At 34.4% G+C, this 18535-nt stretch overlaps 1 protein-coding gene across 3 annotated transcripts in view; it reads left to right on the top strand.

Annotated features, from left to right (window-relative positions):
• LOC149088229 (uncharacterized) overlaps window positions 1-18319 on the top strand; it is a 47917-nt gene extending 29598 nt beyond the window's left edge. For all 3 annotated transcript variants that reach the window (XM_089245594.1, XM_089245593.1, XM_089245595.1), the window contains 6 exons: window positions 315-364; window positions 4004-4828; window positions 8574-8759; window positions 11071-11244; window positions 12949-13011; window positions 14195-18319. In XM_089245594.1, coding sequence (XP_089101720.1) covers window positions 315-364; window positions 4004-4828; window positions 8574-8759; window positions 11071-11244; window positions 12949-12974 — 1261 coding nt within the window. In that variant the 3' untranslated portion in view covers window positions 12975-13011; window positions 14195-18319. The remainder of the gene's footprint in view (window positions 1-314; window positions 365-4003; window positions 4829-8573; window positions 8760-11070; window positions 11245-12948; window positions 13012-14194) is intronic.
• Window positions 18320-18535: the final 216 nt, after the last annotated feature.

The following is an 18535-nucleotide window of genomic DNA, read 5'->3' as shown; positions in this document are numbered from 1 at the left end:
CAAGTACAGTGGATCTCCCAATTAGAACGGTTCTCTTGCTCAGTAGGGCTTATTTTCGTGGTTCCAGTTTCCTGCGTACAACATTTCTTTATGATGGGTGTTTATGAAAAACGCTATAAGCAGAGGATCCACTGTTCTACCATTTTGCTATATAATTTTTTTTGCATGAAATGTTTATGATAGTTTAATTTTGTGTTCCGAAAGTTTGTGACATGCTGTCTTTTCCAAATGGAATTTTGTAAATTTTATTTTATTGAAAATTATTAGTGTTTATTATGTATTAAATTATGTATTTTTATATTTTCTAATTTTAGAGAACTTGAAAAGCCTTTATGGAATGAACATGAAAAAGTAATCATAAAGAGTAAGCTAAAATTTTATGTAATTTATAATTGATTCATATAACCTTGTGAGTGGTGCCTCACAATTAAATGCTCAAATTTCTCAACATTGTGCATGAAATTGACAGACAGACATATTTAAAAATATTGTTCCTTAATTTGGCATTATTGTGGCAATGCATTGGTGACAAATTGCAAGTCTGTTGTATTTTGTTTACATGGAATGACTTGTAGTGGATTTCAATTGAGATTAAGGCTGGCTAATTTAAATTGAATAGAATTTTGGGGGGGGGGGAAACACAGTTTTGGGTGAGGGTTTTCTGAAACTGTGAAATAATGCCTATACAGGATGCATAGGAATGCTCCTTTATCCTGAAATAACTCATAAATTGTTGATCCTAGAACTCCATACTTCCTACTATAAAGATCCATACATTTTTCCTTTTTCCTATTGGAAAAAGTATCCAAATGACATGTAGATCATATGTCATTCATATTGAAAGAGGTTGTACAGTCATTAAAATAAAAAATTAACTTTTTACTTGGTTGTCCTAAAAAACCCAATTAGGAAGTTGCCCTGTCTCTCCTGAGCCCAACAAAAAACTCCATGTTTTGTTAAGTGCAATATCTGCTGAGATATTTGAATTCAAAAATCACTGAAAATGAAAGAATTAACCCCATAAACTAACAGACAAAATCATTCCTTGCTTTGTATGCTGTTCTTTCACTCATTTTCAGTGATTTTCTGATTCAAACATTTCAGTGAATACTTCACTTGGAAACGTGGATCTTTTTTTGGGGAGAGGGCTCAGGAGAGATGGGGCAACAACTTTATAATTGGGTTTTTGATGACAGAGTGCCCCTATAAAAAGTTTTTATTTTAATTACTTTTGCAATACTACTTACTACAATATAAAAGCATATATCACAAAATGAAAAGACTAATCTATATATATAAAATGGATTTTCTGTCTGTGTGTGTGTATGTTCTCTATACAAATCTACAATTTTAGATCGATCGTCGCCAAATTTTGCATATATGCCAAATGGGACCCGACTTGAACGATAGGCTACTTTAAAAGTTTGTCAGAGCAGGGCAAATGTCCCAAATGGGCAGAAAACTGTCGGCAACAATGGTTTCTCGGCCTCAACAATCACTTTCCGAACGTTTACTTTGGTTACCGTGGTTCCCTAGCAATGCGTTTAAGACGTGTTTTATGCCTTTACAATGGTTTGTCATTTCTTCAACGCTGTCAGTATATGTGTAATATTTATGCTTTTATAATGGTTTGCCACTTTATTCAATCCTCCCAGTTATGAGAGCTTTTTTGAATAGACACCATCATCAGCATCACTTTGAGGGTAAGGCAAAGGATGATTCCCCCCATAGAAATCAGTGTTAAAATCCCGATTTTAATGTAGAAGTGCGGAAATTTGGTGGGGTTTTTTCTGTCACATCAATAATTTTAAAAATTGTATTAAATACTCAATTTTTGAAATATTGAGTTCGCTTAGAGATAGATATACGATTAAATATGAAGTAATTAGCCCCGGACCTACTTTCGAGCTGGATATTCATGCAATAACATTGATTTCAACTTTTTATTTATATCTTCTCAAGCATGAAAATTAATGTCTCCGCGAATTGTCTTTCGATATTCAACTGCATGAATTCATGTGGGTTAGGATATTCTAAAATTAATTATGGGCCCATAAAGTGCATCGAAGAAATTCCACAGCTTTAATTAAGCATTTTTTGAAACAGAAACAGGCAGAGATGAATAACTTGAAGTTCAGAGTGGGGAATCGAAATACCTAGCACCCTTTAAAAAAAGAAAAAAATATATTTTTTTACGTTTCTTTAATTGTTTTTGTTTTTTTCATGAGTCGCGTAGGAAGTCGCCATATTGGTGAACTTGGACACGGTTTGCAATTCCCTCAAAGAAAGAGGGAGGTATCACGTGATCCAAAAAAGCCTCATTGAAAAAATCCCGGGCAACGCCGGGTATTATAGCTAGTAATTGCTATATAATAGTCCACTGTCCATAAAAAATAAAAAAAAACTGTTTCAATGCAAAACATAACAATACTCAAGCTATCAGAGAAAGTTTATTGTTATAGGATTTATCTTTATAGATGAGATATATTTACACTATGAGAACGCAGAATGATATCATTATAAAGCCAATGTTATAGAAATTATTGTTATGTAAGATTTTTTCACTGTATAAATATGGAAACATTTTATTCTGAACTGGATAGAAACTTTTTGGGATGTTTTGCTTTTATGTTTTGGAGTTTCAATTTGATGTTTCACGTACCTGAAAGATTTTTTAATCCTATCATATTAAAAATGACTACGAAAGCCTTAAATCTTAAAGCAGCATTGGCAAGATATTTCACCTCCTTAAAAGCCCTTTATTGTAGCATTAACAGGTCCAGATAAAGTCCATGCCCCTTAGTGTGATCACATTGGGACTCTGGTTTCTGATAACAGTAACCAAATGATAACTACATCCAAAAGAGTCCTGTTTGCAAGTATGATGAGAACTTTGTCAGAGTAAAAAAACTGAGTCAAACTAACGGAACTTTGTCGCACATTTGCTTCAACTACAAGAAGGTCATTGCAAAACCAGTTCCACATGTGCATGGATCACCGGACTAATTATAGCATTAAATATGGAAATATTTGTGAAGGGGGGGGGGGAAGTTAACACCTTGTAGCAGCCTATTGCATAGTCTTACAGCCTGATAACGATAATTTATCAGAAAAAAATAAGTTTGGTTAAACCTTAGCTTCAGAATGTGCGCAATGAAACTTTAGACAGGAAAAAAAATTATAACATTATCCCAACTCCTGATACCAAAAACAGTTTCCCCATGTTATGATTTTGGTTATTTCGTTCTTCGCAAAAGTCATAACAATACCCAGATGATAACATTATGCACTTGAGTGGCGCCGTGGTAAGCTGCTTGTCTTCCACTATGAAGGTTACCATCAAGGTCCATGGGTTCGAATCCAGGCGTAGAACATTAGAAGCAAGTTCTACTTGCTTTTTACTTTTTGTCTTATTTCAGATAATGTGGCACAATGATTTTCAAAATTTGTATCTTTTAGCACATCACACCTAAACATATTATTGAAGTTATGTTGCTATACATAAAAATGTATGCACATGTTGTGGAATTAAACATTTGAGTTTCCATTATTTCCTATGGGGGGAAGTTTGATTCAATATTTTCGAGGTGAATTCAGATTACAGGCGTATTTATGGAATTAATTCTGTGTTTAAATGGCAAAATGCCACTTTTTCGAAATGTCAGGATGGAAAATTTGTAAATAGTATTTTGCCAAAATAAGATGCTGTGGCTTTTTGACATATTACACAATCTGCCTCCATTGTTTTCTCATAAACTGAAAGACAAAGTTTCGCCACCTTCCAAAATTTTAACGAATGAAACTCCAGAATGTGAACAACTCAATTTTTTGGAAAAAGTGACTTATGATAACATTTTACCATCTGAGCACAGAATTATGCTTGTAAACCGAAGTTTTACTAGTTAAACATTAATCTTGCATTTCAAATGCATGATTGATATTTAGTTTTATTTTTTGATGAATTTGAATGTAAAGAAATTAAACGTGTTGTTTCTTTTTCCAGGTGAACCTCTAGACACTTCTATGAGTGATAGTAATAATGATGATTATGAAATGAATCAGGATATTTCTTGTAAACCATCTATGTATAACTGTGAAGAAAGAAATATGCATAAAAGGAAGAGGTTACAAAGTGCTAAGTACAGACAAAAATCTCACAAAAAAATGATGGATTCACATGGAACATCATCTCTCAAAATCAATTCCTTCGAGTTGCATCCTATAACAATCAATATTGATGACTCAGATTCAAGTGGCAATGAACCAGATAAGCTTTCAAGAAATGTTGTTGAATCACTGGGACTCCCCCGCAAAAAATTCATAAAAACCATATCTACAATGCGAATGCTAGACCTTAATAGTTTTGGTTCACAGGAAGTGAAGTTCGCAGAAGACAGTTTGTACCAAACTATGAAAAATCTTGCTAAGAAAGGTGATGGAGATTTTTTGAACGAGATAATACTCAATTACATTTTGTCTCGCCAAACAGAGGTTTTGCTAAAAGTTGAAAAGCAAAACAATTTTGCATGCAGTGAAAAATGTGTTGCAGCTTGCTGTAAAAAGCTCATCAGCATTGGACAAGCAGAGGTCGTAACCAATTTAATGCTTTCATTCTACAATATCGTGAAGAAACGATTGCGATATACTCTATCAGGTTATGCATCTGGAGTGATGCTGTTTGCTGCCATTTCCAAAGGTGTTTCAGAACACAAAAATATAAGAACTCTGTGCTCTGAAATAGTTGTGTCACACAAAAATATATCACATTACCTATTGGCATTGATCTATCAGGTTTACCAAAATGCTGTCTATCACGCAGATGCAAAAAGTAATGTATTTCAAGTGTATTGTTTTGTATTGTATTTTATTACTAAGAGTGTAAAGGAAAAATTCTATATCAATAAGGTCTGCTGCTATAAATCGAGTCTCTCGGGACGATGGGCTATCATTGAAGTATGAGTTAATTTTCCTCTTAGTGTTTTCGTAATGCTTGTGCTTGTCATCACCAAGAGTTACCTAAGTTGTATATTACTGGATACTGAAGATTTGTCTGTTAGCTTGGTTGGTGGCGATACAGCAGTCCTATTTCATTATTTGTAGTATACAACCTGGGCCGACCTAGGAAAATCAAGAGAATGGCACCTCTTTAAAACCTTGTTTCACTGGTTATCAATTCAAGGCTTTTGTGCCTGTATCACCTAGTCAGTTAGTGCTGACACGATTTACAGCACCTGGTTTATTAATTTTCATGTGTACCTATCAGGATTCATCTTTGAGATTACCATTCATTCTGGTATTGTGGAAAAATGTGAGAAATTACAAAAAATTAAAATCGTTCAGTATAAAAATTACTTGAAATACTCGAAAAATATGAACTCTATTCAGGCCCATGAGAAAACTCCACAAAATCCTTCAATCAATAAAAGACTAGTCGCATATTATTAATAGCCAGAGTGTACAGAAGGCCTTATGTATGTGTGGCTAGGTATATACAATAAAGCCTCGTTATAAGTTGTCACCCTAATAAGTCATCGCTCTGGTATGGTTAAGTTGTTTTTCTTCAGGCCCTTCCAGCTTTCATAGACGACAATGTTATTAAACCCTCGTATACTCGTTGCTAATTTCGGTTAATTTGTTACTATGGAAAGTTTAAGAAAGAGGAACAGATTATTTTTATGGCTCCCATTAAAAAAAAAAAAAACGCTTGTTAACAGCATATTGCCATATACTCAAAATTCACCTTAAAAGCCTATGTACCAAAACGGAACAGTTTAAGTGACAAAAGTTACGCTGGGGAAGTTCATTTGCCAACTAAGGTTATTGAAACGTTAGGGACTGTTCGAGCTAGATATGATTTCTGCATGAACCCCACTAATTTAGGGCTTTAAATTTAAACAAAATATCTTTATTGAAAAACCAGACATTATTTCCAAAATTTAGGTCTACCAATTTTTATTTTTACCTCCCAGGGCCCCTCCTCAAGTCAAAAGTGGATTCTGTGTTCGAGATTACCTTGCAGTTGTATCATAAACTGATGATGAAAAATTAAAGCTCTAAAATTAAATTTCATGTATATGTACATGAAATTTATACAGTCACCAACTGCTACGGATTGTCCTTAGTTTCTATGGACTGCCGCAATAAACTACGGAGCTACGGGAGACACTCTCAATACTACAGAAATTAGTTTAAAAAATCTGTTTTGTCGGTGTGCAGAAGGCAATCTGTAAAGCTGCATCTAAACCTGCCGCTCTACTCAATGCCCAAACATGCAAAAACTGGTTTTTCGTCAACCACCCCACGCTGTTGCTAAACCAGGTTTTTGAGTGGTTCAGCATCGCAGGTCTGAACCCGGCTTTATTTGCATAGTTCATGGTCGAGCTCGTGGGAACTTGTGTCGGAAAGAATGTTTCGTCATAGGAGCTCTGATACAAAGAAAACAGGGATGGGGGAAGGGGGTCTAGGGTTGCTAGACGTCCATGTATATGACCCACAAGGGTGTATGCAGATTGGGATTGCATTGAATACTCATGAATTATTAAGGGGCTTGGTGACCTCGGAAAGTTGCTTTGGGAGTGGGGGGGGGGAGGTCTCATGTAACTTGAGCCTTTCAGGTTCCAGTGCCAATGAAATGTTGTATTTAATGAACTTTCAATTAAATTTTTTTAAATTGAATATTTGAGTTTTTATTGCACTATGGTTATGTTGTCCTCCAGGGGTACACCCCCCCCCCCCCATGATAGCAAAGCTGAAAAGATTTATCACTACTGACAAGCTTCAAAACAATGTTGGCATGTCTGTATATGTAAAATTATTGTGCAATAGTTCTGTTGTGAAGAAAAAAAAAGCTAACTATTCTAACAGTTGCTCTGATTAGTTTCAATTAAAACTTGCTAGTATAAATCAAAGTGTGCCAGTATATTTTACCACAATAAGTATAAATTTAATATTAATCTACAAATTTAATATTGTAATTTTGATTCATATTTTGATGTTATATTATTTTAAATTTATACAATTTTCACAATATTGCACATTGAAACTGATGGCACTTTGCTTAAGCTGTCATAGTTTTTCATAAACATTAGGTGACGACTTATCAAGGTTTTAATGTATCGACAAAACAACAAAGAGATCTGTGGCTACCAGAATAAAAACCCAAAAGAAGTTAGATAGGATTTAAATTAAGTCGAGTGAGGAAGTCAGCGGTAGCTGAATATGCTCTTAACAACAACCGTGAAATCAAATTTTCTGAGACCCAAGTACTGACAGAGGAAAACATGCTTTTTCCCTCAATGTGGGGAAAGCCATTAAAATATTTCAACCTCTAAATTCAGAAGATATTGGCACCAATAGGAGAAATTGTAAGGCTCGGCAGGATGTGGATCCCATCTGAAGAACTTCAGATTTTCTCCATTCTCTGGTGAGAAAAGATTCAGAATCCATATTGCTTTGGTCTAGATTTTGATTTCCTGATGGCAACTTGTTGAGCTTCCTCACTTCCCTAGTCAGCAACAACCAAGCAAGACAACCAATTGGGTAACTCTGTGCCTCTTGTCCAATCACTGCCTTCTAGACCGGGGATGTGCAACCTTTTCGGTCCATTAGGGGGCTACGCAGGACCTGCTTAGGGAGGGGGGCACTTTTTCTCAATTGATTAAAAAATAAATTTTTTTTATCGGGTCCATGGGGAAGGGCCCCCACCCTGGGCAAATCTCTGTATTTCTGGATTCCAAATATCAGCATGTCTGATCGTATTTAATGTAATAGAGTTCTAGAATAAATATTTTATTTCATGAAACTTTCAGACATGCAAAAGTGCATATTTTACTGCAATAACTTTCACATTGGCATTTCGCTACTTTGAGAACAAAAAATGCCTCTTAATCTACATTAATAAATTTTATTCCCCCCCCTTTAATGAAATCTTAAGAAATTTGAGGAAAGTGTTTGTGATTTTCAGTGAAAATGTTGCTGCTTCTAAATGTTGTCTGTGCACAGTCTGTTACCTTATAAAAATATACACATATTTTGCTAATTTTACATTTAATTCTTTATCTGACTTCTACTCCGCGGATTATGCATGGGAAATTGCGGTATGGTTGCAGGAATTTTGCTGGAAATTGTGGGATTTTTGCAGGAACTTGCAGGAATTTTGTGAGAAAATTACAGGACTTTTGCATTTTCAAGGTTGGCAGGTCTGTATTAATAATGAAGAATGATATCTTCATATAAGTCACAATTACCCCTACATATTTCTTTTAAAAGCTTTATTTCTTCACATCTGAATTTTTTTGCTCTCTGTGGGTCCTAGCTACCTGTCATGGCTTCTCTTTCATTTCATTTTCCTCTGTGACCCCCTGAAAATATCCCAGGACTAAGAGGGCGGGCCATATGGTCCCAGGTTGAGAAATATTGTACTACAGGGTACAATACAAGTATAGTGAAACCAGTCTAAGATGGACAATGTATGAGATGGGAAACCTGTCTTGAACAAAATCTAAAGATAATCCCATCTATTCTTTGATATCTTACAAGTGATTCTCTAATAGAAAAATAACATTTTGTTACAGACAATTGGAAGTGGTTTCAAGCAGTCATAGAACTCGTTTTCAGTGAGAAACCAAAAGATATGCCTGTTGATGAATGGCAAGATATTTGTGCTGTTTATGAGAATGTTCCAAAACTGGCTGATTTGTCATACGAGTCACCAGAGCAACTGTTGAAGATGATGATGTCAGACATTGAAAACCACTCGAGTAAGTGTTTGTGGGAATAACAGCAGAATGACCTTATTCTGACCTGTTAATTCATACAATTCTATTTGTTATATGGTAATCCCCGCCTCCCTTTATGTATCGTTATGCATGACAGATGATTTTTTTATCTAGGTTATGATGTTAGTTATATTTTTCACAGTAGTTCTAGTCAAGTTCAGATGCAAAGTATCTGAATTGGTGTTATAATGAGGCAATTGATTATAATGTGTTTTGATATCGGAGTAGGTGTTAATATGAGCATTAATAATTTATGTTATTCAAATGGAATCAACTGTGTCCTGAACCACTATTGATCATTGGCAATGTTTCATACATTGTATAGCTGCCAAGTCTCCCAAATTTTTTCTCCATCTTCTGGACTTCCAAAAAGTTTTAATGTCTTCCGAATTTCAACTGTGCTAAAAAAAAATCCTTTTTTTGGGGGAAAAAATTGTTTCTAAAGAATTTACTCAGAAAAAGCAGACTTGACTTGCTGCCTGGCAGTCGAGTGGTTAGGGAACTAGCTTCTCACTGTGCAGGTCTGGGTTCGAATCCCGGGAGTGTTTGCACTTATTGGTGAACGCTTGGTACACAATGCCACATTTTTCCAAAGGGAAAAAATTCACTTTTACATTTGCCTGTGTAGGTTTTTTTTTATAAGTAATTGGAGGTCCACACAAAAATCTTAATCCCCATTCTCCAAGGTTGGCAGCTATACATACTGTATTTCAGTGCCACTAATGTTACAATTGTTCCACTGTGTACTACATCTTTGATGTATTCTTACAACTGAAAATACAAGAATGAGGATGAATGTGATAAATAACTTGATCATGGATAAAGCATTGAATTTTTTTTCTTTGAATATATGTTGAAACACCACATCTTTCATTAAAAAGTGATAACAGAACTCTTTGCTGCAGTTGTGGGTACCAGCAAGTTTTAGAGTTTAAATTTAGCATATACAACTAAACAGGACTCTAAGATTGTACTACTTTTTTGAGTATTTGCCAGAAGTTGAAAGATGTCTGAAACCGTTTTTCAGAGAGAGGAGAAAATTGAATTTAATTGAAACTCTAAACTCATTCAAATCAAATTGGAATTTTGTACTGAATGCCAATTTTTAAAGGGCAATATCTTCCACAATTTTCTTGTATGGTCACCTTGGCCCTTATCTAACAGTGTTTGCCTCTAAATGTTCTTTCTGAGAGAACTTTTGCAATGCAGTTTCAATTTTTTAACTTTCTAAATTGTGAATTGAACTTACAAAACTTGTTAAATTGCATTAAATTCATCAATTAGTTATTGGTTTTTCTTCGACAAATGTCATGGAATGATAATAATCTGAATCAGTGATTTCTGTTTCTTCCAATGACAATTAGACATTTCAGCATTTCCAATTCAACATTTTCCTAAACTCATCCAGAGAACCTACATAAGCATCCCTTCCTCGTTCCTGGGATTCACGGATCACCACCAATAAGAAATGCTAATTTAGCGTATTAATATACAAGTAGTTTATCTTTCATGCTTTTAGAAACTTGTGTTTTGCTAATTAAAATGGCTGAATTAATCTTGTTAGACATTTTTTCCATTATTTTATTAACATTTTTTATAAACATTTCAAGTCTTTACTGTGGCATATGTGATGCAGGGCTTTGTAAATCCTATTCTTCAGGTCGTCAGGGTAACTAAAAAATAGGAATCTGGGTCTAAATTTTTTTTTATATTGTGGCTGTTCATACAAAATATCATGCATCAAAATTTTCAATCTTTTTTATTCCACTAAAAACTTTTTCACATATGTTTCTGTCTTCTGTAAAAATGTTACAATGCATTTTTACACAACTGTCTATTGGTCAGAAACATGGAATTTTTACAGAACTCTCTGAAACACGTGTGAAGAAACTTTTAGTGGCAAAAAAAATTGAGAATTTTGCCATGATATTTTGCACAATCAACAGGGATGATATATGATAGCTGAATTAGAGTCTAAGGACAACGCAAAATTTTCTGAAGTTATATCAGGAGTCGGAGCCCTTTTCAATGCTAGCAGAGATGCTAATTGGCAAGTCATACGATATAGTATTTCTTACCATTTTGTTGAAAAAAAATACTAGGTTCTTATGAATTTTGGCTACCATCAATTTCTTTTGTTTTTTGATTTGTCAAACCCTGATGTAACAGTATTCTGTTTGAATTTTCTCTGACATGTAAATTCTTTTTCAGTGTTAAAATTAAATGCGTATGAGAATTTTTCTTCCCTCAGTGTTTGATTGTAATCAGATTATTACATGATTTTTTTTAACAGATTCATCGTATGAGACGATTAGCCGTCATTTTGGCTTTGCCATGTTGATGTTAGGAGCTCACTGTGGGAAAGAGTGGGTCGAAAATGTGCTGATTAAGAATGTGTCTCTTTACAAAGACACCCACAGTCAGAAATCTGCTAAAAATATATTTACCATGTTTGCTTCGGTGGAAGGTAAAAAGCAGTGCATTTCCTTTCTTTTTTTTATATCTGTAATTTATCTATACTAGTTTCTTTATACACACACAGTCTGTTCAAAAAGTTCTTGGACTCCCACTACAAAGAAAAAAATTTGCACGTGTATATTACAACCTCACTAATCTGAACAGGTCTTGCTATGTCTGATACTGTTTTGCTCGAGAGGGTTATGATCTCTTCAATAAAAGACTCAGTGAAGAAAAATTGGTCATATGGCAAGCCAGGGTTGGCTAAATAAATTTAAGAATTTTAAGAATTAGTAAAATAGAGAGGAATGCTGCATATGTGCAGAGGATAATTGTCATCAGGGTGATTAAATTTACCTGTGATCTGCAGGTTGCTATTCTTCACATTCTCAGAAATTGTTTCTATTAATGAAGATTTTTGATGTCAGTGGTGTGCAAACCATAGGTCGGGACCATGAACTGGGAGTTGAGAGAGATTCTCGAAAATAATCCATTTTTATTTAAAAATATGTTAGAAATAAAAATTCGTCAATTTAGCTGAGCTAATTACCATATATCATGTAAAACTCAAAAACACTGAATAGAATGATAAGTAATATGTGAATATATGGGGAAAAAGGTGTAAATTTTATGAACAATTATTTTTGATGGTCGATTTCAAGTGTAGAATCATTTTGGAATTGGATGATTCTTTCTTAATCACCCTGTATACGAAAATCAAGAACCTTACACCTCGTTACACTTCCATCTTGCATAAGGGACACTATGTAAGTACTTACATCAAAAAATAAATATTTGTATATTTATAAAAAAATGAGTATCTTTGGAAATCAGTACTGCCTAAATAAATTCAGAACAATCATTCCGAAAAGGGCTTTCGGGACAGCATGTTCACTGGCAAAATAAAATCGGAATGTCCCGGAAAACAGAGGCATATAATCAGCCTATGCAGGGGTCGCGATAAGTTTTTCGGTCAAAAGGAGGTCACACTTCAAAAAATTTGCGCACCACTGTCCTAGGTGGCACAGGGTTCTACTGTATATGTTATGCAATCAGAACTCTTTCCATAAAATGCAATTCATAAACTAAATATAAAAAAAGTGTAATTTTTTTTTAACTCACATTTTTATTAATTTTCTCTTAATTATCTCTCTATCTAATTTTTTGATAGAATAAAAAGCATTTGTTTGGAATTTGATTGAATCTATGAAGATTCAACTATATAGATAGATTATGGGGTTATAATTTTGTTGGTTTCGTGACAAGTCACAATTTCAGCAGCTTTGAGCACTTTGTCTGCTTTTCAATTTCGGCTGAGATATTAAATGATTTGTTTTGGCCATATGAAATTAACTCTAAACCCTGTTAATCAACCAACAAGCGCATTTAATTGCAATGCTGCAAGAGAACAATTAAGTAAATGGCTGTAATTTTTTTAGTTCCAGTTTCACTCATATCAGGAGAAAGCTAGTGACTTGATTAAGGAGGAAATTTTATTTATTTTAGTTTGCTGAAAATAAACCTTTTCAATGTAATTTTTGACCGAGCACTTTAATGTTCTGTCCAGTTTTAAATCCATGCAATCAATTCCTGCTTACCAAAATAGACTAGGTTGTTCCTCTTATATTTTGTTTGGTGCTGCCAATATCTTCTGTAATACTTTATAACAACAGTATAAATCGTTTTTCTATTTATATTCTATTTTTTTCTTTAGGAAGACTTAGGAGCTTGTTGAAATAGCAGTTTTGTGGTGAAACAGTATTTGGAAAGTGTGTCTGTGAGTGCGTTTATTTATTTATATTTTTTGATGGTAAACAAACTAAGCACAACTCCAGTTCAATGTCATGAGCAATTTAACACCAGATGAGTTGTGCCTGAAGTGTGCAGGGGAGGGGGTGATACACACTCAGACTGTACCTAGCAGTATTACCTAACCCAGCTTTGTGTCAGAGTCTGGAGCAAAGTATGCATACCTAACATTCTCAGTGTGTACCTAGTGTAGGGTTACCAGACGTTAATTCTTTTTTATGTCATTTCAAGTGTCTTCCTACCTTTTTAAAAATTCACCCTTTTGTCCTCCTTTTTAGATTTCCACAATTATTGTTTTTTTGCCTTGGGAAAATTTTTTTTTCACTGAAGCATAAATCTCTTCATTGACATGAGTGTTTGTGTGTGTTTTTTTTCTCATTCATTTTTACATGCTTTGACTAATTGCCATCGAAATTTCCAGAATACAAGAACCTAAGGTGCATCTAAGCAGAGCAGATTCATTTTCTTTTTTTTTTGTTTTCAGTTGAATTGAAAAAATGGTTGTGGCTGAAAAGAGTTCAAAGACTTTTAAAAAAAAAAAGTATACATTCAAGAACTTTGAACGTGAATGAAATAAAAAGTCACTGCATTTTTTATAAGAAATAATCATGCTTGCACTTAATTTGTACATTTAATTTATACAAGTATTGTGTACATAATAAAGGGGATCAGAAACAACTAATTTCGCTGATGTACAGACCCCTAGTGGCTGCAGAAATCAACAAATGTTATCAAAATTTGAGATGGGTGTTTCAGAGTATGTGCTTAAGAGTGAGAAGAAAAACAAAACCCTAGCCCTCACTGTTACAATTACAGCGACCCAATTTTGAAAATTTCAAATGCCAACATTACAAAGTGATCGGTGCAGTGGAAAAACCATGAATCGCATTGGAACTGTATGCACTATAAATGCAGCAAAATTTCCTCATCTTCAGTAGTTTCACATTTTTAACTGTTACGATATTGATAAATAGTACTGTTACTTTAACAGATTGTAGTTTTTTTTCCAAAATCGTAATTTTTGATAAATCGAACTTTGTCTGCAGCTGCATATTCAAAAATTTAAATGTTAGTTGCAGTTTTATTGTTTTTTTTTCTTATTTGTTCAATGTGTATGTGTAAAAATAAAATGATATCTTTTAATTTTTCAGGTTTATTGTGCCATCGTTCAAGAAAATAATTTATCAAGGATTTTTTTATTGGCAGGATGTTAAAATGTTAATCTGCTGAAGATATTTTATTAAATCACCACTGTTGTACATGTTGGATTGAATATGTATGTATATATATGTACCATATTGCATCGTATATTATCATCATTGTGTTGCATGAGTGTCTTAGCATGTGAGGTAGTTTTGTTTCATTCCAGTAATGTGAGCCGTAATGATAGAAAATTTTTGTTATGTATGAATATAGGCATATACAGGATTTTCTAGGGGGTTCCAATAATTTTTTTCTTCTGAAGGTTTTTTTAAACATTTTTTTTTGTGCAAAATAACTCTATAATTTCTGCTGGAGGGAGCCCTTTGCATATGCCAATATATATGAATCTTTAAGTTTATTATGGAAAATACATCTTCAAAAAAGAAATCTATGGCTTTTATCGTTGATTTGCCTTATGTATATGTATATGTTACATTCCAAAATTGGCCTGTTTGAGTTTCATAAAAAATTGACCCAGGCAATGTCAGAATTTCTGGCTTCAGCCAGACAGTTTACACAGCAGCTGGTGATACCTGGACAAAGTCCGAAAAAAAAGCATGCTTTGGAGTCATCACCAAGTTGCCATATTGTTTCATTATAATTATAGCACCTTAGCTAACCCTATTAATCTTACAGTTACAATCACACTTAGGTAACTCTAACAATCAAAGGAATCAGAATATTGATTTCTCAAATAATATAGTACTTAAACTTTTTTTTAAAAAAATCTTTTATGTAATTATCATGCTTCTATTTTATATTATCACACATTAATATCAATTTTTTTTTTTAAAGAATTGTAGTCAGACTACTGGTCTGAGGGGTTTAGGGGGGTTGTCCTCTAACCATGAACATGGTGGGGGGCTTACGCCCTTAGGGCCACAACCATGGGAAGCAGCCATAGTCTCTCACTATTGTGATTATCTTTATATTGATTCACATAAAATACAAATCATATTGAAGCAATGACGGTGATCATTTTTTTCCTTCAAAATTTAACAGAAAAACTTATTGTATAAATAGTTTTTCTCTGAAATTTTGCTTTTTTTTTCTTATCACATGGAGCTAATCCATGATACTACAGATAGCCATGTATCACACTTTGGCAATGAAAAAAGGAATGTGGCACCTATCGGACAATTTTACATCAACCCATCAAACATTGGCCAGAGATCTCCAGTGACTGGCTGGCCAAAGCTAAAAATCATTTCTGCAAATCTGACTTTGGCCAAACCTCTTGGCCATTTTGCGAATTGGCCGCACTTCAGGCTTTGGCAGTAACATATGTATATTTTATACATTTACATATTTTTTAATAGTAAATGAAGATTTATGTGTGTGTGTGCATGCATATATATATATATGTATGTATAAAAGTGAGTTGTTTTTGCTTATTTTCTTTATTTTGAATTTTTATAAGTGCACTTGTCTAATGAATACGTGTAACGAATGACATGCCGCTCCATAATTTCACTGTCAAAAACAGTGTATATTTGTATTTGGTTACCTTGCTGTCGAGTTCTGATGAATATGTATAACAAAATTACATGTTGGTCCATAATTTTGCTATCAAAACGGTTATATTGCTTGTGTTTGGTTACCTTGTTGAGTTACACATGATGTTAGATATTCATAAAAATGTGTGTTGTTGAAACAAAAAAAATGTGACTTTCAGTTGAATCATGATAAGTGAATCTTTGACAAACATTTCTGGAAAATGAGATCAGAAAAGTTGAAAATGCTAATGTTTGTGTTACATTCCTCTCAGTCATTCATTTTTTTTGAGCATTTGCATGATATGTGAAGTCTTATATATCATTTATACTCATTTCAGTTATATTTCATACATTGATAGCAAATGAAATCCCAGTACCAAGAAGGAATTGAGTTAGATTAATGAAATTCAGGTAATGCATCGCGGTGTCTGTGATTTATTGACTTCTTATAGATTACAACATTATAAGTATGTGTGCATGCAGAGCCATTTGAGATTTTTTTTCATTAATACCCCAACCACAGCATTGAATGAAAGCAAGCAAAAGTGCATGCATTCTGTCATAGAGATGTCTGATGTAATTCTGGGCTCTGGAGTTCTGTGTGTCTGTTGTACTTGATCAGTCAAATATCAGCAACAATCAATGCTGGTCATAGATGATATGCTGGAGCTGATATTCAATAATGTCCCACATTTGCTCGATGCGAGGAAGATCTGATGTTCTCAGTGGCTGCAATGATATAGAGGTGTTTCCCAAAGTGGGCAATATCACCCCCCCCCCCGGTGGGCGATGGAATGGTCTAAGGGGGGGGGGGATAGAACCTACTGATTTAACACATAGGATCCTATGGGTTTACTTGAGTTGAGGGCGATGAGAGGAAAAAATTGCTGATAAAGGGGGCGATGGAACAAAAAGTTTGGGAGACTATGCTCTAGAGCATGTTGGGTTATATATAGCTGCAATGTGAGAACAAGCGCTATTCTGTTCAAATATCCATCCTCGGATGCTGCTTATAAAGGGAAAGCATAACTGGTTCAATTACCATCCCAATGTAGACAAGCCATCAAGATGCTTAGGATAATGATGCAAATGGTCCTGTTGTCATGAGAAATGCAGATCTTATTAGGGCAGTATGTCTATGACGCATTCAGTCCCCAAAGCAGAATGTTCTACATTGTTCTGCAATGAACCCTCGGCTGATTGGAAAAGTTCTCCACTAAAAATTCCCATAATTTCCACATTTTTCTTAAAATTCTTCCAGGTTGTTCTGCAGTAGCACTGTTTGTTCTGTGGTGTACGTTTCAGATTGTGGCAGATTCTGCTTTGGGGCATTTCAGCTTTGCTGAAAATATTCACCTGGCCTCCTGATCAAAATATGTTCATTACTGGAACCTAGACAGAACCGGCTCTCTCATCCAAGAACTCATTGGATATCCATTCCATCCTCTAATGGGCTTTAGCTCAAAGCCACTGAAGTCACATACTGCAGTGATTTTGAGTCAATGGAGAACATACCACAAGGGGCCTGGCTCGTATTCAGTTTCCAAGTAATTGATTTGATACCATTTGTTTTAGCATACCACTGTTATCAGAAGCTTGAATTTCTACCAGATACAGGCGACACTTCAGGGTCGACCCGTGAAATACAGTGATCTTCACTCTCACTGGTGTCCTGGATCTGCCTAGACCTCAGATCTTGAAACAGTACCTCCTTGAGACCACCAACAATCATAGACCGTAGAGCCATCTTGCTTTGCACTTTTGTGTGAGAAAGTTCACTGTGTCTTGAAGGCCTATTCTATAGCCAAAGTCATATGAGTCAGATATTGATAATTGTTTCATCTTGGGGCATTCCTCACTTTCACCTGATAAAAAAAAACAGTTTGAAAGAAAAAGAATGCTGACGAGAAATTTCCCCAGTGTATTTGAAGCAAATTTGAATTTGTATGTTCAATATGCTACTACCAGTGATATGCTTGTTCTGCAACTTTATAATTTACATTTATGACAAATGTGCAAGCCTGCCTCCTAATTTTGGTTTAATCGTCACAATTCATTATTGGTGTTGGGATTTCATTTTTCATCAGTGTGTCAACTTAAAAGTCAGTGTGTATTGCTAATGTTCCATGAAAAACAGTGAAATATTTATTTTTGGAATATTGTCTCTAGGTTGTGTGTCGTCCAGTAATTATGGTTCTGCTATTGTTTTATATCCCTATGAAGGAGTTGTTTAGTTATTTCGACTTTTTGGGTAGTATCATCTACTCATGCGACTTCTCATCCCATCCGAATTATAAGCATAGGTTCTAAAGGATGACATTTTTTGGATGGGAATACCGATAGTTCCAAAATTTCCTTTTTATACTTATTGTGTCATAATCGGCACAGCTACATGGATTCAGCTACATTCCTGATGTGCATGAGTAGGTAGTACTGCCCCATTCCCTTATGACACCATTTTGTTTTTCTACATTTATGTTTCACCTTCCCCCATCCTAGATGGTGCAAAAGGCAGTAAAATTATTTTGTGAAATCAATATTACTATAACAAATAAAAGAGTGTATGTGAATTATTTACTTTGCTTTCCTTTTTTTCGTTAAAACCAGGTTCAACTGTGTTTACTTTTTTTATTGGGATGTAAGAATCATATGTGCTACTTGTTATGCTAGAATTTTCTCTGATTCAACTTCAACACAATGTGTTTATCCTGTATTAATCATCATCAGTCTAGTATTATTCTTGATGACAGTCTCATATACTTGAGACTTTTACTGCTAATAACGCAGTTCTAC

Source organism: Pholcus phalangioides, unplaced genomic scaffold, assembly GCF_987345545.1.
Source record: "Pholcus phalangioides strain wild (caught in Gottingen) unplaced genomic scaffold, Ppha-v1.0 ptg000003l_1, whole genome shotgun sequence".
Taxonomy (NCBI): domain Eukaryota; kingdom Metazoa; phylum Arthropoda; class Arachnida; order Araneae; family Pholcidae; genus Pholcus; species Pholcus phalangioides.
The sequence above is the reverse complement of the archived record's forward strand: the minus strand, read 5'-3'. Positions and strand labels throughout refer to the sequence as shown.